This window comes from Metopolophium dirhodum, chromosome 5 (genome assembly GCF_019925205.1).
Source record: "Metopolophium dirhodum isolate CAU chromosome 5, ASM1992520v1, whole genome shotgun sequence".
NCBI lineage: Eukaryota > Metazoa > Arthropoda > Insecta > Hemiptera > Aphididae > Metopolophium > Metopolophium dirhodum.
The window spans coordinates 35,303,796-35,325,737 of record NC_083564.1 but is presented as its reverse complement, the minus strand read 5'-3'; the positions used below and the strand labels follow the sequence as shown (position 1 = coordinate 35,325,737).

At 29.6% G+C, this 21,942-nt stretch overlaps 2 protein-coding genes across 2 annotated transcripts; one reads left to right on the top strand and one right to left on the bottom strand.

Moving 5' to 3' along the window:
- Positions 1-7,195: 7,195 nt before the first annotated feature.
- On the bottom strand, positions 7,196-21,731 carry LOC132944915 (uncharacterized). The gene is made up of 3 exons (XM_061014467.1): positions 21,411-21,731; positions 8,338-8,737; positions 7,196-8,230 (listed from the first exon to the last, which is right to left on the bottom strand). The coding sequence occupies exons 2-3, from the start codon at positions 8,696-8,698 to the stop codon at positions 7,668-7,670; spliced, it is 924 nt and encodes a 307-aa protein (XP_060870450.1). The 5' UTR covers positions 8,699-8,737; positions 21,411-21,731; the 3' UTR covers positions 7,196-7,667.
- LOC132944916 (apoptosis regulatory protein Siva-like) lies at positions 17,600-19,363 on the top strand. Its single transcript, XM_061014468.1, has 4 exons — positions 17,600-17,799; positions 18,640-18,797; positions 18,867-18,982; positions 19,063-19,363. The coding sequence occupies exons 1-4, from the start codon at positions 17,682-17,684 to the stop codon at positions 19,106-19,108; spliced, it is 438 nt and encodes a 145-aa protein (XP_060870451.1). The 5' UTR covers positions 17,600-17,681; the 3' UTR covers positions 19,109-19,363.
- Positions 21,732-21,942: the final 211 nt, after the last annotated feature.

Below are 21,942 nucleotides of genomic sequence, written 5' to 3'. Positions count from 1 at the left end.
TAACAATTTAATGAAAGGATTCTCATAATTGATCTTACAGCAGCCTTAAAACGCCAAAAATACATTTGTACATAATTTACAAAATTTTAGTTCCCTATTATGGTGTAGGTATTAATACAAACAATAAATTGCTATTCGAAAACACAATTTCGTATACCTATTATTATTTACTAAATACCTGCAATTAAATTAAACTAAAAATAAACATATGATTACATACTGAGTGCCTATAATATAATATTATATATGAAAATTGAATCTTTATTACGAATACTTATCGTTTACACAGACCACGAGAAAAAATAATTAAAAATATTAAAAAAAAAAAACGCACAGCGTTGTAAAAATATAGTTGGTATATAGTATTTAATGAATTTACTGTATACGTTTATGGCTTTATGTTAACTCTAAAATCCAGTAATCACATTTTTATTTAATAATTCATAAAATACAATATGCTCTTATAAAAATATTCTTGTGCTTCTGATATCTATTCACAACCTCAATCAATAATTAAATTGATAAACGAAAATAATAATTGAAATAATACCCATATCATATTATTATAATCAAAATTATAAACTATTTTGGTTTATTGTCATATCAAATTTCAATGAACAAATTGGTTCTTAACACAGAACTTTTTGACATAAAAAGTTGCATTATATTATATCCGTGGATTCATCATATTGACGTACCTAGTATAATATCTATCATTTATTTATTTAATCTATGGCAAATCTCAAAGTCGTTGCAAAAGACACAGTCGATTAAAAATTCTAAAATTTCAATAAGCAAAGAAGATATGAGCAAAAAACTTACTGCGTTTCGTATAATTTTATTTTTCAGAAATCACAATATTCTAAGTTCTGGCTGTATTCTGGAGCGTTTCCTCATGGGCGTCGCAGTTCACACACGTCACGGATTCCGCCGAAGGAGTCAATAATTAAAGTAAGTTTGTTTTTATATTCTTTTGGGGCTTAAATTTACTTTTAAGACTTAAAACAAATATTTAATGTCACGAAAAATGTGCTATCCAAGTGTTGTAGGCGCATATTTTAGTTCCGGACTAGAAATGTATAAAATACGCGAGATATAAACGCCGTTGTCGTTTTTCCAGTCCCTGTTTGTAGAATAATTATAATTAATAGGTGCATACCTATACAGGGTACTTAATATAAATATATAAATATTTTGGTTTAATTTATAGAAATATATGTTATGACTTATAACTGATAATAGTCATAAGGTACAATTTTAATTAATAACTGGTAATTTTTTTTCCAAATACAACGTTATAAGTTATAGGTAACTATTAATTTAGTGTCACATACTTAACTTATATTGTTCACCTAATATCTTTATTCTATATCATAGGGATTAGGGCCGTATAACCATGCACACATAAAAGTAATATTCACGGAATGGTCAACTGCCTAACCTGACGTGTTTGCACTTATGAATAACATACCTACTATATACTCGTATAGGTATATAAATAGTGTAATACTACATACACGAATGTGTTACCTATTATGTCCCTAAAAGTTCAACAGTTATTATTATATTTATTTATAAAATGTTTTAAAAATTATTAATTAATATATAATTTATTGGTATAGTACTAAATTAATTAATGAAATAAAACAAACACAACTACTATAATTATTAGTAATAATAATATATCCACGTATAAATTATTAAAATATAATAAATAATATTGAGATTAAAGTAATTTATTTTTTCGGTAGAAAATCGGTATAAATATGAATTATAAATATTTTTTTATTTTCATACCATGACGCGTGTGTGAAAAATTGTTTATATTAAGTGTTTAAGATGTTAGATTTCGGTTCGGCTGATTGTCCACCCCCTCACTCTTCAGCATCAATGCATCAGAAATTATTATTTATAATATTTAAATATAAACTGAATTTTCTAAAACATTGCTTTCCAAGCAAAGAATTCGTTTCATATATTATCAACGAATTGAAAAAGGAAATTAGAAAATTGATATGGGATTAAGTCAGTTTTATAAAAACTTATAAGAAAAAATTTAAATACAATTAAATAAAGGTAATTTTTTTTCTTATATTTCTATTTTTTTGAGTACCCATTATGTTCGATACTATAACTTCAGTCTTCAGTTATAGAAAACAACACTTGCCAATATGGAATTACTGTCGAATTTTTTTATTTTAAAATATTAAATAGCATCTGATTGACTGATGTGCTATAATGAAACTCAAAATATAACGAATACACTACCTATACACTTATCTAAATTCTATTTTATATTCGTTTAAATTGGACTTTTAATTTTTCTGGCCATTTTATTAAGCTTTGTAATATGTATAAGTGCATTAAATCGTATTTTTAAGGCATTTTTCTTATTTTTAATGCATTTAAATCCACGTCCTATTTATAACTTAACGTTATTTTCTATATACCAATCGATTAGTGTACACAGTAAAAAATATAATATTATTGATGGGTTAATAGGTTGATAACTATTATGTAGTTAAGTACAGTTTTGTACGTTCAATGTATCGTTTTTAATTCATAAAGTAGCTAAATGAGTCAAATGATTTTGTCAAATGGTGGGGGGGAGGATATGGCTGATTTTTTAACATGCACTATTTCAAGGGCCCTTAACCTAAGGGGCGCACCACTCTAAGGCGGAGTGACACAATTTCGTAAGGGGGGGGGGGGGACGTGAAAATGTTTTAAAAAAAACACGAATTTATTTTGTTATTTTGTTATTTAGGTAATACATATTAATTAATAGGTATTTCTTAAATTTTTTTATTATTTTATTTGAAACATTATTTTTAAATATTGGGATCAATAAAACTATTTTTATATAATTACTATTTTATATCAATTAGAATTTGTTTATAAACCAAGTAATAAATAAATGGTTACCAAGTAAAAAAACCGTTATCTATATTATAAATTTGAATTCAATTTACCGCATTTGCGTCTAGTAGAAACAAATAAATGTTTTTTTGAAGATAATGTAAAAATATCCATCATCCATCGGTTAGGACCATATATATATTTTCTATGATTAGGACGGTGAGGTTATAATTATAAATAATCTATGGCAAATGACAATCGTCTGAGCCGAACAGCGATTCCAATACGTACTCACATATTTCGTTTCATTCTGGTTATTAAACTAGGTGCCTATTTTTATAAATGTCATTAATCTTAATACTTCCAGACTGAACTTTTGGATCGGAGATATGAAGACGCGCGCTGCATTTTCCTTGGCGGAGATGCACAGCTCTGACACTAGACAATATTATACACTTGAAGGGAACGCGTTTCACCGGAAGAATAAATAATTACGTAAGTCTTGTCCTACTACTCTGTTGATGCGGTAGACCTAATGTAAATATTTATTGTCAGACAAACTTATATACCCGCTAGACGTAGAGTAGTTTTTAAAATCCAGTTGTTATAGGTGTGCAAAAATTAGGATATTATGAAAAATACCTTAAATTATAATACTTTGCCTACAACTGTTAATTTATTGTTATAGTAGTATAATTTTTAAAATTTTAAATCAATGATTAGGTAATGCTTTTATAAGTAGGAAGGTAGGTTTTTATACCTACCTAACAAAATAAGAAAATACATGATGATTAATGTTATTTAATATGATTTGTAAGTACATAGCAGATTATACCTATCACTTAGTGACGATTATTTTTGTTTTATACGTTCTTCGTAATTCAATTCCGTTACGATAGTTCTAGTTTTCGTTAAATGTGAAACATACATTTTCTATGCATACGGGATACGGGCATTAAATATTTGGGTTTTAAGAGAACACCTCAAACGTACGTTTTATTTTGGGGGTTTTACGGGATATACCTATAGGATATTTTCTTCAAATTTTCACATTTCACTATTTGATATTGTGATATTATTTGTACCTAGGTTAAGTTTCTGTTTTAGAATCGATCGATATGTTACCTAGGTATATCACATTCTTTAATTTAAATTCTGGTAGTCGAGTATTGGACAAGTACCTACGTAACTTATAATTCGTATCGTAATTTAATTACTAAAGAAATATTATAATTTCCCCAACAGTGTCTAGGGCCACCGGCAGCAGAATGCATTATAGAATGTCTATAAACTTGTGGTCTAGTATATGGTTAAAATTGGCATGCGACCAACAACTGGGGGCTTGTTCTGGAAAATTTAAATGATCTAATAAGGTTCATATCATTATTTGAATTAAATTAATTTTTAAGCGATTGTTGTGTTAATCAATTTTTTAATTTATTTCATTCAACACACTCGTCTCAGTTTTCTAGTACCTCTAGATTTCTCACAAAATGCATATCGATCATCTCACAGCTTTCATATTCAAAACCAAAAAAATATGTTTTTTTTTATCTTATTTCAATCTTTTTCATCGAACACCAGAATATATTACAGATCATAAAGATACTAGTATTGAATTAAATATTTATTGTCGCGGAAAATCTGTTAACTAAGTAACGTAGAAGCATATACGTTTACTACTGCCTACCAAAGGCACAATGTATAATAATAATAAATTATACGCCAGTCCGAACAATCCAAACGCTGTCTTACTCGTAGTCGAGTTCTAGTTGATAACTGACTTGTGAATAAATGTAACTTTTGTTAGGTAAAAGAATAAAACTAATAAATCCTTGAATACAACATTTAAAAATACAAACTCTGTGTAATAAAAATTAATAATAGGTATTTATTGGTAGGTTTATATAATATCTGTAGATTGTAACGCATAGGTCATTAGAATATTGTAGAACATTTTACTGCATAAGATGCGAGTTATTTCAGAAACGTCAGTGAACATTTTCAAACTGGGAATAATATATCATAAGCAGATTGAAATGTGTGAACGTTTCAGTGTTTCGAAGACTAAGTTTCGTAGCAGATTTTGATTCCGTCACGGGGTATGTATTTTCTTATTTCTCAGTAGGTTTTTTTTTATTATAGTTAATTGATCAGGGGATGTATTGCCCGAAAATTTTCAATATTTGTATTGTAACTATACTGGTATAACACTATTCGGGCTATCAATAAAGTCGTGTTCAAAATTAGAAAATTGGTGAGGTATGATATTTTTTTAAGCAATTCTTTCGAGTAGGGAATTCGCTCAATGATATAAAAATATTTTTACCGATAATCAAGTACGATGACTTGTAGGTAATTAGAGACTGAGTGAATAGGAATTAGGAAGTGTGTGATATGGCGAAGATGAGGAAATGGGTCAACAGGATTTCAGAATGTTTGGTGTATGAAAGGGAAAGATGAAAAAGAAATGTAAGGTTAGGGTAGGTAAGTGGAGTGAGAGTAGCAGATATGAGAATAATAAGTAAGGTGTTAAGGTACAAAAGAGGATAGACTAAGAAATTAATTAATTAAGGGTAGTGTACGGTAGTGTACATATTGTAGTGAAAACAAGAGAGAATAGGTTTATGAGGTTCGGTCACTGTATGATAAGAGATAGTGAGAGTGGCTATAGAAGTTAATTTAGGGGAGAAATGATGGACGAGAAGACTGAAGAAGAGATGGATAGACAGAATACCGATCATATGGAGGTGTGGAATGAGAGTGGCTGAACCTGTATATAGCTGTGAGAGACGGGGGAAGAAAAAGTGTAAAGGTAGAATAGTTATGTTAACAATGCCGAATACATAGGAAAAGATCTTGAATTGCAAAGGCCCTATTGACTCTTTGGCTTCAACTAACCATAGGTTTACTTAACTAACCTTCTTATGACTCATTAGGACACTTTGAATAAAAAGATCCTGAGTTGCAGGTTGCCGAACTTAAGTGTTTGATTATCAAGTTGATCCTTTATTTGGCCTCAATTTATTGTTCCCCTCGAAGACCACTGATAAGACCATTATGTCCTATCCATATCTTTATTATCTATGATGGAGCCATACCCAGCTCACTCGTGTAAACTTGATGTCGGTTGGGATGTCAGCGCACTATTTGTTTTCCATCTTTGACCCACGCGTACCATACCAAATGTACGATTAAGAAAACACTAAAATCATTGGGTCAGAGAGAGAAATAAATGGTGCGCTAAAAATCTGACATCCTCTTAGTGTTATCAAGTTGGAGAAGCAGTTGATTGTTGACAATTTGACATTTAACATTAACTGTGGTAGGTATTATGATTGGAAGTAAAAGTAATTAGCAGGGCTGTGAATTTAATGCAATGAAAAAGTGTTAAATATTTGACTGCATGTATGCACTAAAAACAGGCAAATATATGCACTGAAATATTCAAAAATATGCACTTAAAATTCAAAAAAATACTGAATGAAAACGTTTTTATTAAAAAATTTTTAAATTAATAAATTATAATTCAAATTGGTTTACAAAAAAAATTCTTTATTTACACACTGGGTAGGTAGGTATGTAGGTAGGTAACGGATGAACCAAAAATATAAAAACATTTTAAGAAAATAAGCATAAATACGAAGAAATCATGAAAACATGCAATTATATTAACTAACCAAAAAAAAAAACGCATATTGGTAACGGTGTTGTAATAATAGGGATCTCCCAAAAAAATTACGTACTAATAGTTCAAACCAATCATAAAAGCCAACTGTAATAAATATTAATATATGAAAAAGTATATTAAAAAGCATTATTATTATAAATGAAACAAAACTATGGACCGTGACATAATATAGGTATTTCTATATTTTTAGCTCCATAATTTCTGTTAAAATATTAGGAAAATGTATTAAGTACCGTAAAAGTGCTAAATTTGAGCTATTACTGAAAATATTATATTCATAACAAATTATCATAGAAGGTTAGGTACTGTTATTCCACATACTTATTATAGTTTAATTTAACTACAACATTCTGTTGTTACTGGTTCCACGACTTTGATCATACAAACTTTAAATACTAAACTATAGGTCTGAAATTTAGTTTATATAGATGTAAATAATCCAAAACATATATTGCTTCAAAATATAAAAATAAAGTGTCTTGTATTGTAGTAGGTGGGTAACTTTCAATAAAAAAAACTAAAAAAAATCATACTTGAAATCTATGTATAATATACGTATATTGTAATAAATGTTCAAATGTTTACTATAGTACATTATAAAAAATTAACTTAAGTTCAATATAATACATTATAACAGGTGTTCAAATAAACATTTCATACCAAAAATGTTGTTTTTTTTTTTTTTATTAATTAAACATAAGACTTTCCTAGCCTAAGGCTATCTAAATCTAGGGATATTGAAAATTTACATAATTTTTAACATTATAACATGATAATTAAAATTTTTAAGTACTATGGATAATTACAATTGGTATAAAATATAGTATGACATATAAAATTAATGATATTTGTTAGCATGAGCAAAATGTATACAAATAGATAAAATAGCAACGTGTTTATATAAACTAAAGTAAATAAAAATAAGTAATTGTAGGTATGGTCTGATATACGATGAAAAGATAGATAAAAAGGGAAAAACCTGTACACTATGGACAGAAACGTTTATTGACAATCTCGGTAAGGAGATTAATTAGTGGAGTAATTAAAGAGTTAAAATTAGAAATAAATTCTGATAAAACATTTGTGATGGATTCCATGGAAGAGGTTACCGTTTTGGTCACTGCAGCATAGGATTTCCTTGAAAGCTGCCGAGCATGATCTCCTGGGACATCGTTTGACGAAGACTTTGTAGGCGTTGGTACATTTGTATTTTTGCGTTTTTTTGTAACGGATTGATAAACACGGCATCCTTTGTAGTTGGCCGTGTGTACCTCAGAACAGAGCGCGCATTTGGCTGGACTAGCTCGGCGTCCTTTGTGCAGTTCACGGAGCGGTGGTCTCCACCGCATTTGACGCACCTAGATTCATGTTGACAGTAATTATCGGTATGGCCGTAGGCTTGACAATTATGGCACTGAGGCGGACCACGGCGGGACTGATGAGGTTTTTCGATTATAACTTTGGTATCAAGTAGCGAAGTGATATTGAAAATATCTTTGTTATTATTCTGACGATATAAATCAACAAAAAATAATGGGAGACCGCGTCTATTTTTATCTTGGACATTGATAACTTGTTTCACAGAATGTCCTTCTTCCGACAAGGCGACAGAAATTTCCGTACACAATGTGGAATGGTGGAGATTTCTTATTGCGACTCTGAATGAGCGATTAACGCAAGCTGAAAAGTATGAAAACTGGAATCAGTATTATTGAGATGATTCAGAATAGTGTTGTAGTTGAGTACGCCTCTGGGATATACGATCAGGTATGATTTAGTAGACTTACAGGTAAATGCGTTTGGACCGGTCAACCTTGTTAGCTCATTTGTGAAGGCGGAGAAATTTGAGATGTTGGAGATGTAAAACGGAGGTGGCGTGACGTCTTGTGTATCGAGCGTAGGCTGCTCGATATTTTGTTTTGCAAGACCTGATTTTTCGTTGCAAACTGTTGCACTCTTGGTGGATGTATTAAATATGTTGTCACTAGAATCATCAGAGTACAAGGCGGCATACCGATTAGGTGTAACGAATTTTTTTGACTTTTTATCAGCAACTTTTGGCGAAATTGACGAATTTGAAAAATTGCGTTTGTTAGACATTGATGTCTGGAGCGAGTCTCGAACTGCGAGTGCGATAACGGAGCTCATACGCAACTACGTGCGTGCATGTTGAGCGTAATAGCCGGACTGAAAAAAAAAATGTTGTTAATTCACACAGTCTCTCTTCAAATTATCTACAAAATATAAATGTTTAGTAAATTGGAAGACTTGACATTATTATATCGAGGTGCCATGGTGCAAGTGTCGTCCATAAATATCATAACATATATTATATTAGAAATACAAACTTAATATTTCACTAACAGTAAATATTATAAAAAAATATTACGAAATGTACTATACTCATATTATATTATGATTGTATTAGTTACAAACTCTTGAATTAAGAGTTATGTTTGAGGATTTAATTTATTTCCTAAAAGGAAATGCCTCAAGGTTGCCTCAGTAGGTCGAGAGACCGTAGTTAAAGTGCCGTTCACCAATAAAGTACCGAAAAAAAACGATTAATACAAATATAGAAGGTTAGTCGCAGATTGTGTTAGTCGCAGTCTTGTGTAAATTATATTGTCTTATGTTTTCCCAATCTAATAATACAAAATACTGAAAATTAATGAAATCACAAATATTAGTACAATAGAGAGACTGTGCATTGATTCACAAATTTGTCTTAAATTTACTTTTTGCATATAGAATAATATGAAGGTGGGCTGGGCTTTTAATATCAGAGTATGGGGCCCAGACCCACACTGTTTACACGAGTGAGCTGGGTATGGCTCCATCATAGATAATAGAGATAGAACATAATGGTCTTATCAGCTGTCTTCGAGGGGAACAATTGAGGCCAAATAAAGTATACCTATATCGAGTATCGACTATCAATATAAAGGAGCCTCAATTGCCTTCCACGGGAACGCGGCCTCAAATGTATTTAACATAGGCATGGACTATCCATATCTTTATTATCTATGGGCTTCATCCATAGCATGGATTAAGGTGTCAACAATCAAAGGATCTTCTTGATAATCAAACACTTAAGTTCAGCAACCTGCAACTCAGGATCTTTTTATTCGATGTTTCCTAATAAGTCATAAGAAGGTTAGTTAGGTAAACCTATGGTTAGTTGAAGCTACGGTGATGATAGACGCTATCATCACTGGTCGTGAGCTTTGCGATGATCTTTTCCTACTAACTATCAAGGTACTCGATATTTTAAACATAACAATGAAAGAAAATATTTAAATATTATTAATTTGGTTAGGTGAGGTAAGGTGAGGATAGGACAGGAAATTAGACGTTAACTAATTATCATAGGTTTTAACTCGGTCTTAAAGACTGTCAGCTAGAGTTGTACCGGTATAGTTATTAAAAACTTAAATACAGCCAACATTAATTAATGATTTTTTTACCACAACAAATTATAAAATGTAGATAGATATTTGACTATATTTTTATTTGCATTTAGACTTTATAGTTAGTAATTTAATATTGACTGTACCCAGCCAAACACAATATTATTTTAAATTAAACATTATTTTATGTCTTTCATAAATAATAATCACATAGTAGAGTCCGTACAGGACCTTTTTCTCATTTAATTTCTTTGCATCCCTTATAAATTACATTCATTTTTATACATTTTCTTATACATATATTACGGTGATACACCTCTGATCATAATAATTGTTCGTATTATTATAATGTAAACAATACCTAGTTTTTGGATTGTAGTTAACATGTATTGCGGTATTTTTCCATCGTATTCTTTTGGTTAGTGTTATTTCACCCAGGTTTCTCAAACAATTTTTTTAGATTTTTTTGTATAAATATTTTTCGACAATAACCAGCTATACCTGGGAGTACACTGAGTACCTGTGTACAATTGTACATACTATATAATTTGAAAAGAGGCTGGCCAGGTTCTCTCACGTTCCCCATTCAATTTAATTTATTATATATTTAACTTTTTTCGATTTTTTTATATATTTCTTTTTTTAAAAAATTTACAACTTGGTGCCATATGATTAATTTCAAATTTGCCTGCGGGTGCCCACGTTCCCCTATCAATTTTTTTTCATAAATTTAATTCAATTGATTTTTAATATGAATATTTTAAAATATGTAAGTTTTCAGAGAATACTAAATGTTTAATTTTATCTCAATTGTGTATGCTTTATGATGTTAATTTGTCTACAGGCTTCCGTGCTCACTTCCACATTTTTTTTATGTTATTTAATTCCTTTTGATCTTTTTATATAGATTTTTTAAACACTGACAAGCCAGTGCCATCTAAAATTTTTTTATGAATTTATCTTTAGGTAATGAAATTGTATACATTTTTTAAACATTCGCAACCTGGTGCTCTATGAAAAATCCTTCTTTAATGAACTAAATATTTTGAATAGTTTTTTCTGTTTAAGATTCTGGACATTTTAGTTTGAAGTTTTTAATTTCAATTTTTTTTTGTTTTCTAAAATGCTTTTGCCTGCGGGCGCCAACTCCCTCTTTCAATTTTTTTTTTGTCATGTGACTAGTTGAATTTTTTGTATAGACTTGAACAATGATAACTTGGTGCCCTATGAATAAACCTTCTTGATTGAACTAAATATTTCTATTAGTTTTTTCTGTTTAAGATTTTGGGTATTTTAGTTTGTACTTTGTAATGTGTGTTTCTACGATTTAATTTCTTCTACAATTTTTTTTTTTTGGTTCCTGAAATTGCATTTTCCTGCGGGCGCCAACACCTCCCTTCAATTTTTTTTTTATGATTTTAACATTAGCTGAATCTTTTAAATATTGATAACCTGGTGCATTCCTACAGTAACATTTTTTCCATATTTTTTTTTGGTTTTCTAAAATGCATTTGCCTGCGGGCGCCAACACCCTCCTTCAATTTTTTTTTCGTTATGTGACTAGTTGAATTTTTTGTATAGACTTGAACAATGATAACTTGGTGCCCTATGAAAAACGCTTCTTGATTGAACTAAATATTTCTATTAGTTTTTTCTGTTTAAGATTCTGGGTATTTTAGTTTGTACTTTGTAATGTGTGTTTCTACGATTTAATTTCTTCTACAATTTTTTTTTTGGTTCCTGAAATTGCATTTGCCTGCGGGCGCCAACACCTCCCTTCAATTTTTTTTTTATGATTTTAACATTAGCCGATTTTTTTAAATATTGATAACCTGGTGCACTTTGAATAATCCATCCTTAATGAACTAAATATTTTGAATAGTTTTTTTCTGTTTAAGATTCTAGACATTTTAGTTTGAAGTTTTTAATTTCAATTTTTTTTTGTTTTCTAAAATGCTTTTGCCTGCGGGCGCCAACTCCCTCTTTCAATTTTTTTTTTGTCATGTGACTAGTTGAATTTTTTGTATAGACTTGAACAATGATAACTTGGTGCCCTATGAATAAACCTTCTTGATTGAACTAAATATTTCTATTAGTTTTTTCTGTTTAAGATTTTGGGTATTTTAGTTTGTACTTTGTAATGTGTGTTTCTACCTTTTAATTTCTTCTACAATTTTTTTTTTTTGGTTCCTGAAATTGCATTTTCCTGCGGGCGCCAACACCTCCCTTCAATTTTTTTTTTATGATTTTAACATTAGCTGAATCTTTTAAATATTGATAACCTGGTGCATTCCTACAGTAACATTTTTTCCATATTTTTTTTTGGTTTTCTTAAATGCATTTGCCTGCGGGCGCCAACACCCTCCTTCAATTTTTTTTTCGTTATGTGACTAGTTGAATTTTTTGTATAGACTTGAACAATGATAACTTGGTGCCCTATGAAAAACGCTTCTTGATTGAACTAAATATTTCTATTAGTTTTTTCTGTTTAAGATTCTGGGTATTTTAGTTTGTACTTTGTAATGTGTGTTTCTACGATTTAATTTCTTCTACAATTTTTTTTTTGGTTCCTGAAATTGCATTTGCCTGCGGGCGCCAACACCTCCCTTCAATTTTTTTTTTATGATTTTAACATTAGCCGATTTTTTTAAATATTGATAACCTGGTGCACTTTGAATAATCCATCCTTAATGAACTAAATATTTTGAATAGTTTTTTTCTGTTTAAGATTCTAGACATTTTAGTTTGAAGTTTTTAATTTCAATTTTTTTTTGTTTTCTAAAATGCTTTTGCCTGCGGGCGCCAACACCCTCTTTCAATTTTTTTTTTTTGTCATGTGACTAGTTGAATTTTTTGTATAGACTTGAACAATGATAACTTGGTGCCCTATGAATAAACCTTTTTGATCGAACTAAATATTTCTATTAGTTTTTTTCTGTTTAAGATTCTGGACATTTTAGTTTGAAGTTTTTAATTTCAATTTTTTTTTGTTTTCTAAAATGCTTTTGCCTGGGGGCGCCAACTCCCTCTTTCAATTTTTTTTTTTGACATGTGACTACTTGAATATTTTGTATAGACTTGAACAATGATAACTTGGTGCCCTATGAAAAAACCTTCTTGATTAAACTAAATATTTCTATTAGTTTTTTTTGTTTAAGATTCTGGGTATTTTAGTTTGTACTTTGTAATGTGTGTTTCTACCTTTTAATTTCTTCTACAATTTTTTTTTTTTGGTTCCTGATATTGCATTTGCTTGCGGGCGCCAACACCTCCCTTCAATTTTTTTTTATGATTTTAACATTAGCTGATTTTTTTAAATATTGATCACCTGGTGCACTTTGAATAATCCATCCTTAACGAACTAAATATTTTGAATAGTTTTTTTCTGTTTAAGATTCTAGACATTTTAGTTTGAAGTTTTTAATTTCAATTTTTTTTTGTTTTCTAAAATGCTTTTGCCTGCGGGCGCCAACACCCTCTTTCAATTTTTTTTTTTGTCATGTGACTAGTTGAATTTTTTGTATAGACTTGAACAATGATAACTTGGTGCCCTATGAATAAACCTTCTTGATTGAACTAAATATTTCTATTAGTTTTTTCTGTTTAAGATTTTGGGTATTTTAGTTTGTACTTTGTAATGTGTGTTCCTACGATTTAATTTATTCGACATTTTTTTTTTTTTTGGTTCCTGAAATTGCATTTTCCTGCGGGCGCCAACACCTCCCTTCAATTTTTTTTTTATGATTTTAACATTAGCTGAATCTTTTAAATATTGATAACCTGGTGCATTCCTACAGTAACATTTTTTCCATATTTTTTTTTGGTTTTCTAAAATGCATTTGCCTGCGGGCGCCAACACCCTCCTTCAATTTTTTTTTCGTTATGTGACTAGTTGAATTTTTTGTATAGACTTGAACAATGATAACTTGGTGCCCTATGAAAAACCCTTCTTGATTGAACTAAATATTTCTATTAGTTTTTTCTGTTTAAGATTCTGGGTATTTTAGTTTGTACTTTGTAATGTGTGTTTCTACGATTTAATTTCTTCTAAAATTTTTTTTTTGGTTCCTGAAATTGCATTTGCCTGCGGGCGCCAACACCTCCCTTCAATTTTTTTTTTATGATTTTAACATTAGCCGATTTTTTTAAATATTGATAACCTGGTGCACTTTGAATAATCCATCCTTAATGAACTAAATATTTTGAATAGTTTTTTTCTGTTTAAGATTCTAGACATTTTAGTTTGAAGTTTTTAATTTCAATTTTTTTTTGTTTTCTAAAATGCTTTTTCCTGCGGGCGCCAACACCCTCTTTCAATTTTTTTTTTTTGTCATGTGACTAGTTGAATTTTTTGTATAGACTTGAACAATGATAACTTATGTAGGTGGCATGATGATAAGAATATCAGATACCCCTTAAATATATCGATGGTTATATATAATTTATGAAACATTCTGTGCAAGGTGTACATCATTCAGTTTATGGTTATGATCGATCTGTATTGCCTTGTCCAGTTGTAAGTTATTTAATTATAATATAATTTAAAAATTTTGTTTAAATTTTGTTTTGTATGTGACCTATCGTATTGAGAATTAATTTAGTATGTGACCGATCATTAATTTAAAAACAGTCAAATAAAATTATGTTAATAATTATTTAATTGATTAGTACCTAATAGGTACAAATATCTGTGTGCATGGCAGCGCGCCAGGCCAAGTTCCAGCAATGCCAGTGTATCTTTACACGAACCAATTGCCCCTAGTTTTTCTAACCCAAATATCTCTGTTTCCTCTTAAGATAAACTTTTAAAATTTAAAACACAGATTAATCTCGAGTAGCTTAGGACGCTGTAAGAAAATGAGCCCTTAATACTGTGCCATTTCAAGATGGGAGGATTTTAAAATTTGCAATATAGTTACTGACTTCTCACTCACTCACTGATCATCAAAATTATAAGACACTTCCCGTATAGGTAGAAACGGGAAATTTGGCACAAAGGTAGGTTTTACAGTGTAACTAAAGGAAAACATCTAAAAATTAATGCTGCTTTAGAGTGTATTATTTTCTAAACGTATGAAGTGGCGCGCTTAGCACGCATAAACGTTTTCTTTTAAACAGCGTTATAATATGGTAATAAGAAATTGTTTGTAGTTGACTTATATATGTATATATATATATATTTATAAAACATAATAATGTTTTCGTACATTTACTTTATTCAAATACAAAATATAATATAATTATTCAAATACAGAATATTTTAATAATATTCGTCGGTTTACGGACGATAACTTTACATGATAACATCATAAGAAAACATTGATAAAAAATTGCATACTCTTATGAATTGAATGGAATTATTATCACTGAATTATCATTATTTTGTATAATACAAAGAAGGAGCTACCGAAATAGCCATTGTGAATATAACCGTCTAAGAACTTTGTTAGGCCACATAGGCGGACCCAGAGTTTTACATTTGAGTGTGCCCGGCATTTTTTTCTACTTGTTTTTTTATAATACAAAGCTGAAGCTATAGACAAATTAACCCGCAATATGCATTTTTTTTAAGCTCCTAAATGTCTTCCACTATTTTAAGTATTCTCAAACCAATACTATGTATATAACCTATTGTATAACATAATATTTACCTATATGGCTATTGGCTGATACAATAATATACAATATTACTATATGTAATATTATGTAAGTAGGCATTACTTATGATCATTAATTGTTTAATCTTATAATATATTAATTTATAAATTATTATTTTATATTTATTACTAAATAAACTGAAACAACACTAGTATAATTTATTTATGATACAAATTTATTTTATTAACTTATATTTTATAGTAACAATCACCTTTGAAATGGCACATTAAATTTTTCTATAATCTTCAGAAGCTTCAACATTGACCGTTAATTCCTGTTCGACATAGAGGTTGTTACTTGTTTTGCACAAAGTTAACGATAATATAAATTATGGTGTACGTCATGTATGTGAATTGTTCGAATCACGACATCACGTTAAATGAAATACCAAACTTGAAACCACCAAACTACCAAAGTATTATTTCTTAACCATCGATACAGCGTGGTGTCGGTTTCTGAGAAAAGGCAATATTTTTTCGCTGAAAAAAATTATCACCGTCTGGCGTCCACTACTTTAATTATACCGAAGTTTTCGTGTCAACGACAATAACATTGAATATAATTTAAGCAATAATGATAATCGATAAACAAATACGTTGAAGTGATTTAAAATTTAAAGTCTAAACATCCAGGCTTCATTAACAATGTAAAATATCAATTGGTAAAAATACATACAATTATTATTTTAGAGAATTATTCTGAACACTTGAAGTTTTGCTAATAAAAACTGAAATTCAAAATGTGTATGTATATTATTAAATGTTATAATTTTTTTTTTACATTAGGGTGTGCCTTGGCACACCTCGTAGTTCCGCCTATGATAGGCAGGCCACACTTAACAACTATACCATCTAAAAAGTCTCGACGACGAAAAATAAAAGATCGTACTTGGCTATCTTTGCCTGGTATTGACAACATTCAAGAGTCCCATCTCTCAGCTCCTCAACAGAGACCCAAACGGTCTTACAAGAAAAAATCTACGACATATAAAAAAAATAAAAATAAAATAACACGTCGTCCACGATGCTGAAGCCCGCAAAAATAAATGATACCCCAACAAAAACTTGCTCTGCTATTTTTTAATTCATGACCTCACTGCACTCCTACATTAAAAAGTAACACTCCTCTTTTATTTGTATTGTTTAACATTTGGCCAGCATAAAACATCATTATCGAATATATTACATTATAATATATTATTCTCACTTATGACTTACGTGAGTGATGGGAAGAAGAGAACTCAGAAAAAAGAAAAAGGTTTAGATATCTTCTCAAAAAAAAAAAACAGCGAATCATACTAATAGTATCTACATTGCGGCCGAGTCTAGTTTATGCCTCATTCAAAAACTGGCCAAGTATTAAACAATACAAATAAAAGAGGAATGTTACTTTTTAAATAATTAATGGCATTTGTGAAAACAGTTGAATAACGAATCAAACGAAATATGCATACCTTGCTTGGGTATTATACCTATACTCCGTTTACCGAGAGAATGTGGTTACTTCGCACAAACGTGAATGCGCATATGGGTTTAGTTGTTAGCAGCGGGGCCCTTTTTTGGTTTGTACGCAACCACTTTCTCACGGCGAACGGAGTATACTTGCGATGAGCTAAAATGTAATTACAATATGGCGGAACATTGCAGTAATGTAGGTACCTATCTATTTTCTCTATACACTACGCCTGGGCGCCGAGCAACACATAATGTTTGTGCGAAACAATTTATTTATTAAATACGAGTTTTTAGTAAATAAACCTCAGCCATAAACTCAGCCGCTAAAAATATTATATATAGCCGTCCTGTAACCGCTGTTCAAAATTCAAATGTGCTTTGAATAATAATATAATGGGCGCCAAATTTGTATGATAAGTGTTAAGACGTGATAACGTGATAACGTGGTGTGAGTGTGTGACCTAGTGTTGTGTGTACACAGGTGACGGATATTTTATTCAAAAACTATACACTATTTGTTTTTGAGTTTTCTGTAGGTACTTACACTATTTTTTACGATCTATAAAAAAAACTAAACTACAAAATAACAAATACTATTTTAACGACGAGATGAACAAGAGAAAGTATCCGTATGGTATCGATATGTGTCCCCAGTTAAAAATACATATTGGAGAGAAACAAGTCGCTAACGGAGTATTGGGACCATCCAAAATGTCGGAAATTTATGGTAAGAACATCCCTTAAATAGATAATTTGGTTTATTCATGTGTTATATCTTGTAACATAACATTAAAGGAAATTAAGGTATAACTGGTTTAAAATAGGGTAAAGTTTTTGTAGTAAATGTTATATTGGCTGGCAGCGTGAGAGAAATATAAATTTTATGTATAAAATAATTTTGTATCTCAGATTAAAAACAAGTAAATTTAATTTTTCCTTTCCCCTTAAATACCTAGTAATGTATTTTCTGCATTCCCTCCCCCCATAACATATTTTTTTGTAATTATTTGCTATTTGCATAATGTCTACAACAATTTCACCTACCTACCTATTTCTTTTATTTAAATTAAATTTTTTCAACAAAATTGCATCAAGTTTGGCATCAACAACATTCATAATGGCACTGTTGTTGCAGAGCAGCTATAGGTATAGTTTAAACTTTAAATGAAATATGATGACACGGCCCTGGCGCCTGCCTCCTCTCTTCAATCGTACACACTGCCACTCTGGCCCGATTGAGAGAACATTACTGTGGAATACCGTGTCAATGCTCCCTTAACATTAATTGATATAGAAAAATAATTTTAAATGTATAAAAACAAATTAGCACCCAACGGCCTTATACCTTATGAAAATATTTTAACTACCTAAATATTATATGGCACTTTATAATAAATTTATTTTTTAATCTTAAATAGGTAATATTTATATAATTTTATTTTTGGCTTATGCAGTATTTTTTGGCAATCATAGGTACCTAAATACATTTTTAATAATTTATTTTAATCCTGGTGGTAAGCTCTATTTATAACTTATAATTATTATCAATTGGATTTTATCATTATAGAAAAGACTAAACGGATATTATTTCAAAGAGCAAGAGCATCTTTTGAAACAATAGATCAGTCTGTGGTTGTGGATAAAGTTCCATGCGACAGTAAACCATCCAAACAAATGCAGTTAACGTTTGATGGACAACTCTGCAAGCCTGATATTTTATTTGAAGTATGTACCGATAAAAGTTATTTTTATTGAAATTGGTAGTTTTTAGTTGTTTTATTTTAATATTTATAGAACTCAAAAGTGTTTAATTACAATCAGAAAAAATGTAACTTTTGTTCAAAAACAGAAAAATTAGATTTTTGTGGGAAATGTGGAGAGGTATTTTGCAATATGTGTTCATTTTCTTTGTAAGTATTTATCATTTTTAGTTTTTACATCAGTTTCAAAAAGTCTAAATCTAATAATAAAATGATTCTTTTTTTTCTAGATTTTGCGATGAAGCGAATAAAATTTGTTTAACATGTTATGAGTAGAAACATTAATTTTTAAGAAAGAATGTGATAAATATTTATTGATTTAAAATTTTATTAAAGAATTATTGTATATTTTATGTAAATTTTGTTTGTTTTTATTTTTAAATGTTCTTTATATAACCTATTTTTAAATAATTTTACATTGATGTATAAAAGTAAATTATTCAACTGTTTGACTGTTTTTAAAACATATTTTCAAGATAAATGTATTAACCTATTTTCTCAATAAAGCTAAGATAATATTTTGAATTTTGCATTTGATATTTATGTTTACAAAGTGTGTGTACAAATTTGTATGGAATATCAACATTTAAAAAAAATTTTATCCAGAATTATTAACTTTTTACTTGCATATTAATTATTTTAGCCGATGCTCAATAGCTCAATTTCCTATCCACAATTCATATTCAATTCCTTATTTTTGTTGCCCTTTGGATATAAATGACGGGCATCCTATCATTATCAGTGAACCTAGGTGTATTTATTTAAATCTGTAGATATTTCTATGTGTTAACCTTTCTTGGGTTACTGGATTTTTTTAACTACCTAATTTTCAAAAAAAATTTAAACAAAAACACAATGTATGTTAATATAGGAATGATATATATTTAAAAATGTAATCGTCACACTGCATGCCACCGTAGATTAGTATATTATTCTGTATACCACTCAGTTTTTTCAATTACGCAATAAGCACGTCCTGGCAAAGAGTGTAGAACTGTAGACACTAGACATTGCAAACTGCAAAGCATACCTTTTAAACTCCCTTTTCCATTGAGTTACCAGCCCATAATATTTATATCATCATTGAGTGATTGTATCACAACTGCTTTATAAAATATTAAAATCTACCTTTTTACTCTTTCTCCAACACAAGCTTTGCTTAAAGGAGAAAATGTTATTTTCAATAATAATGTATGTATATGTATGTGTCTTTTTTGATTTAAAATAAAAAAAAAATCTCAATTCTCAACTGCATACTTTTGTCAAACAATTTACCTAATGATACCTAAATAGTATATACCTAAAAAGATTGTCTAAAATCTAAACAGAGATCAAATCTATAAACACAGAATAACTTTGGTCTATAATAAGTATATAAATTCATTAGAAAATCTATTCTGTTATATTATGTGAATGTGATACCTATATGTCATGTATAAATATTGTCCTTAGATCATTGTGCATGTCATATTATGATCTAAGAAATCGTTTACGCCTGTATAATGTATATATTTTTAAAAAAAAAATCTAAAATATATCAAAATGGCAAAATTTAGTTTCCTCATAAGGCAATAGGACCAGATCATCTTAAAATTTAAACCGTGACCCATGGGCCCACAATGTATATAAATATATTATATATTATCATAGATGTAAGTAGTAAGTATATTATAAAAGTATACAACAATATAACATTCAAATATTCAACATTTTATGATTACATCACAGATTAAATGAAAATTTTCATATTGATTTTTAATTGATTTAACTTACATCATAGACGAAAAACAATATCCAGAATAGTCAAAAGAACTAGATACATTAAATAATGTCCATAATAAAATGAGTGAAATGGTTATAAAGAAAAATAGTTGAACACTGCTACCTACAAAACGTAGTTCAACAGTATTATTAGATTTACCGAAAAGCCATAAAAGACCTAAATCAAAAAACTAACTTAAACCTAATTTGTATAGATTATTATGATTTTTTTTTATATACCTATAATTTTACTTAATTGATTTATTCATTTATTTTACCATTAATTATTAAACCATTTCAGTGACTCAATTGTAACATACTTATTATTATACTTTATTGAGTTAATTAACAAAATAGAACTGAAATACTGAATATACCTATATTATTTTAATATTTAATATAGGTGATACCACAGAATATAACAATCAGAATGGACACTGATAAAAATTTATACAGGCAGCATAGGACGAAGGCTTGAGTCAGTCACTGCAGGTCCGCAGTAGGGCCAGTTAATTTAACAGTTTGACCATTAATACACGAAAAATAAATATGGCATACTTTTATACGATAAAATGTACTATTTTAATTTAATTGCTTTAAAACAATGAGTTAACTCTTCACCGGACATCCGGACACAACTAATAGTTAATACTAGTATTGGAATAAAGTAGTATTAAAAATACTTGTAAAATACTAGTATAAAAATGCCCTTTGCGATTACTCACTAAGTATTTGAATACAAATACAAATATTTAATACAATATTATAAATACAATTTTTTTTTATTTTTAGGTACCTTAATTATGTTACTACTTACCATAGATTTTAAAAAAATTGAAATAAAATAACATGTCCGACTATGTGAATACATGTTCAGGTATTTCATTCATATTGATTCAATTAAATTACAAAAATAAATAAAAAGTGGTATTAACTATTAATATAGAATTATTTTTAAAAATTCCGATACGTTAATCGGTGGCTGGCAGTTGTCCGAATAATGATAAAGACCGATAAGAGTGGTTGTACGGTGGTTAACCTGTGGTTACCCTGTGACCAACTTGAGGTGGTGTTGCACAGCAAGTCGGGGGATATTTTCGATTTGCGGAGCGGAGCGACGGCGCCGAGGAGCGTAGCGACGAGTGCCGCTAGCATGGCATCATTGTACGATGATTTTTCAAATTGGTGTCACTGGAATATGCTGGTATGGTATTGTGGTATAAACTGCCTTATCATTTTTCGGACAACTGCCCCCAACCCTACGTTAATATAATAGAGATAACAATAAAACGTGGTATCATGGCAAATTCAGTGCTACCAGAAATGAAAACGTTAAGATTTCATATTTT

Bases quoted from the DNA above. Each gene is read 5' to 3' on its own strand.
- LOC132944915 (XM_061014467.1), bottom strand. From the start codon at position 8,698: ATGAGCTCCGTTATCGCACTCGCAGTTCGAGACTCGCTCCAGACATCA. The intron at 8,231-8,337 runs GTAAGTCTACTA...CATACTTTTCAG, and splicing joins CGGTCCAAACGCATTTACCT to CTTGCGTTAATCGCTCATTC.
- LOC132944916 (XM_061014468.1), top strand. From the start codon at position 17,682: ATGAACAAGAGAAAGTATCCGTATGGTATCGATATGTGTCCCCAGTTA. The intron at 18,798-18,866 runs GTATGTACCGAT...TAATATTTATAG, and splicing joins AGCCTGATATTTTATTTGAA to AACTCAAAAGTGTTTAATTA. The intron at 18,983-19,062 runs GTAAGTATTTAT...TTTTTTTTCTAG, and splicing joins AATATGTGTTCATTTTCTTT to ATTTTGCGATGAAGCGAATA.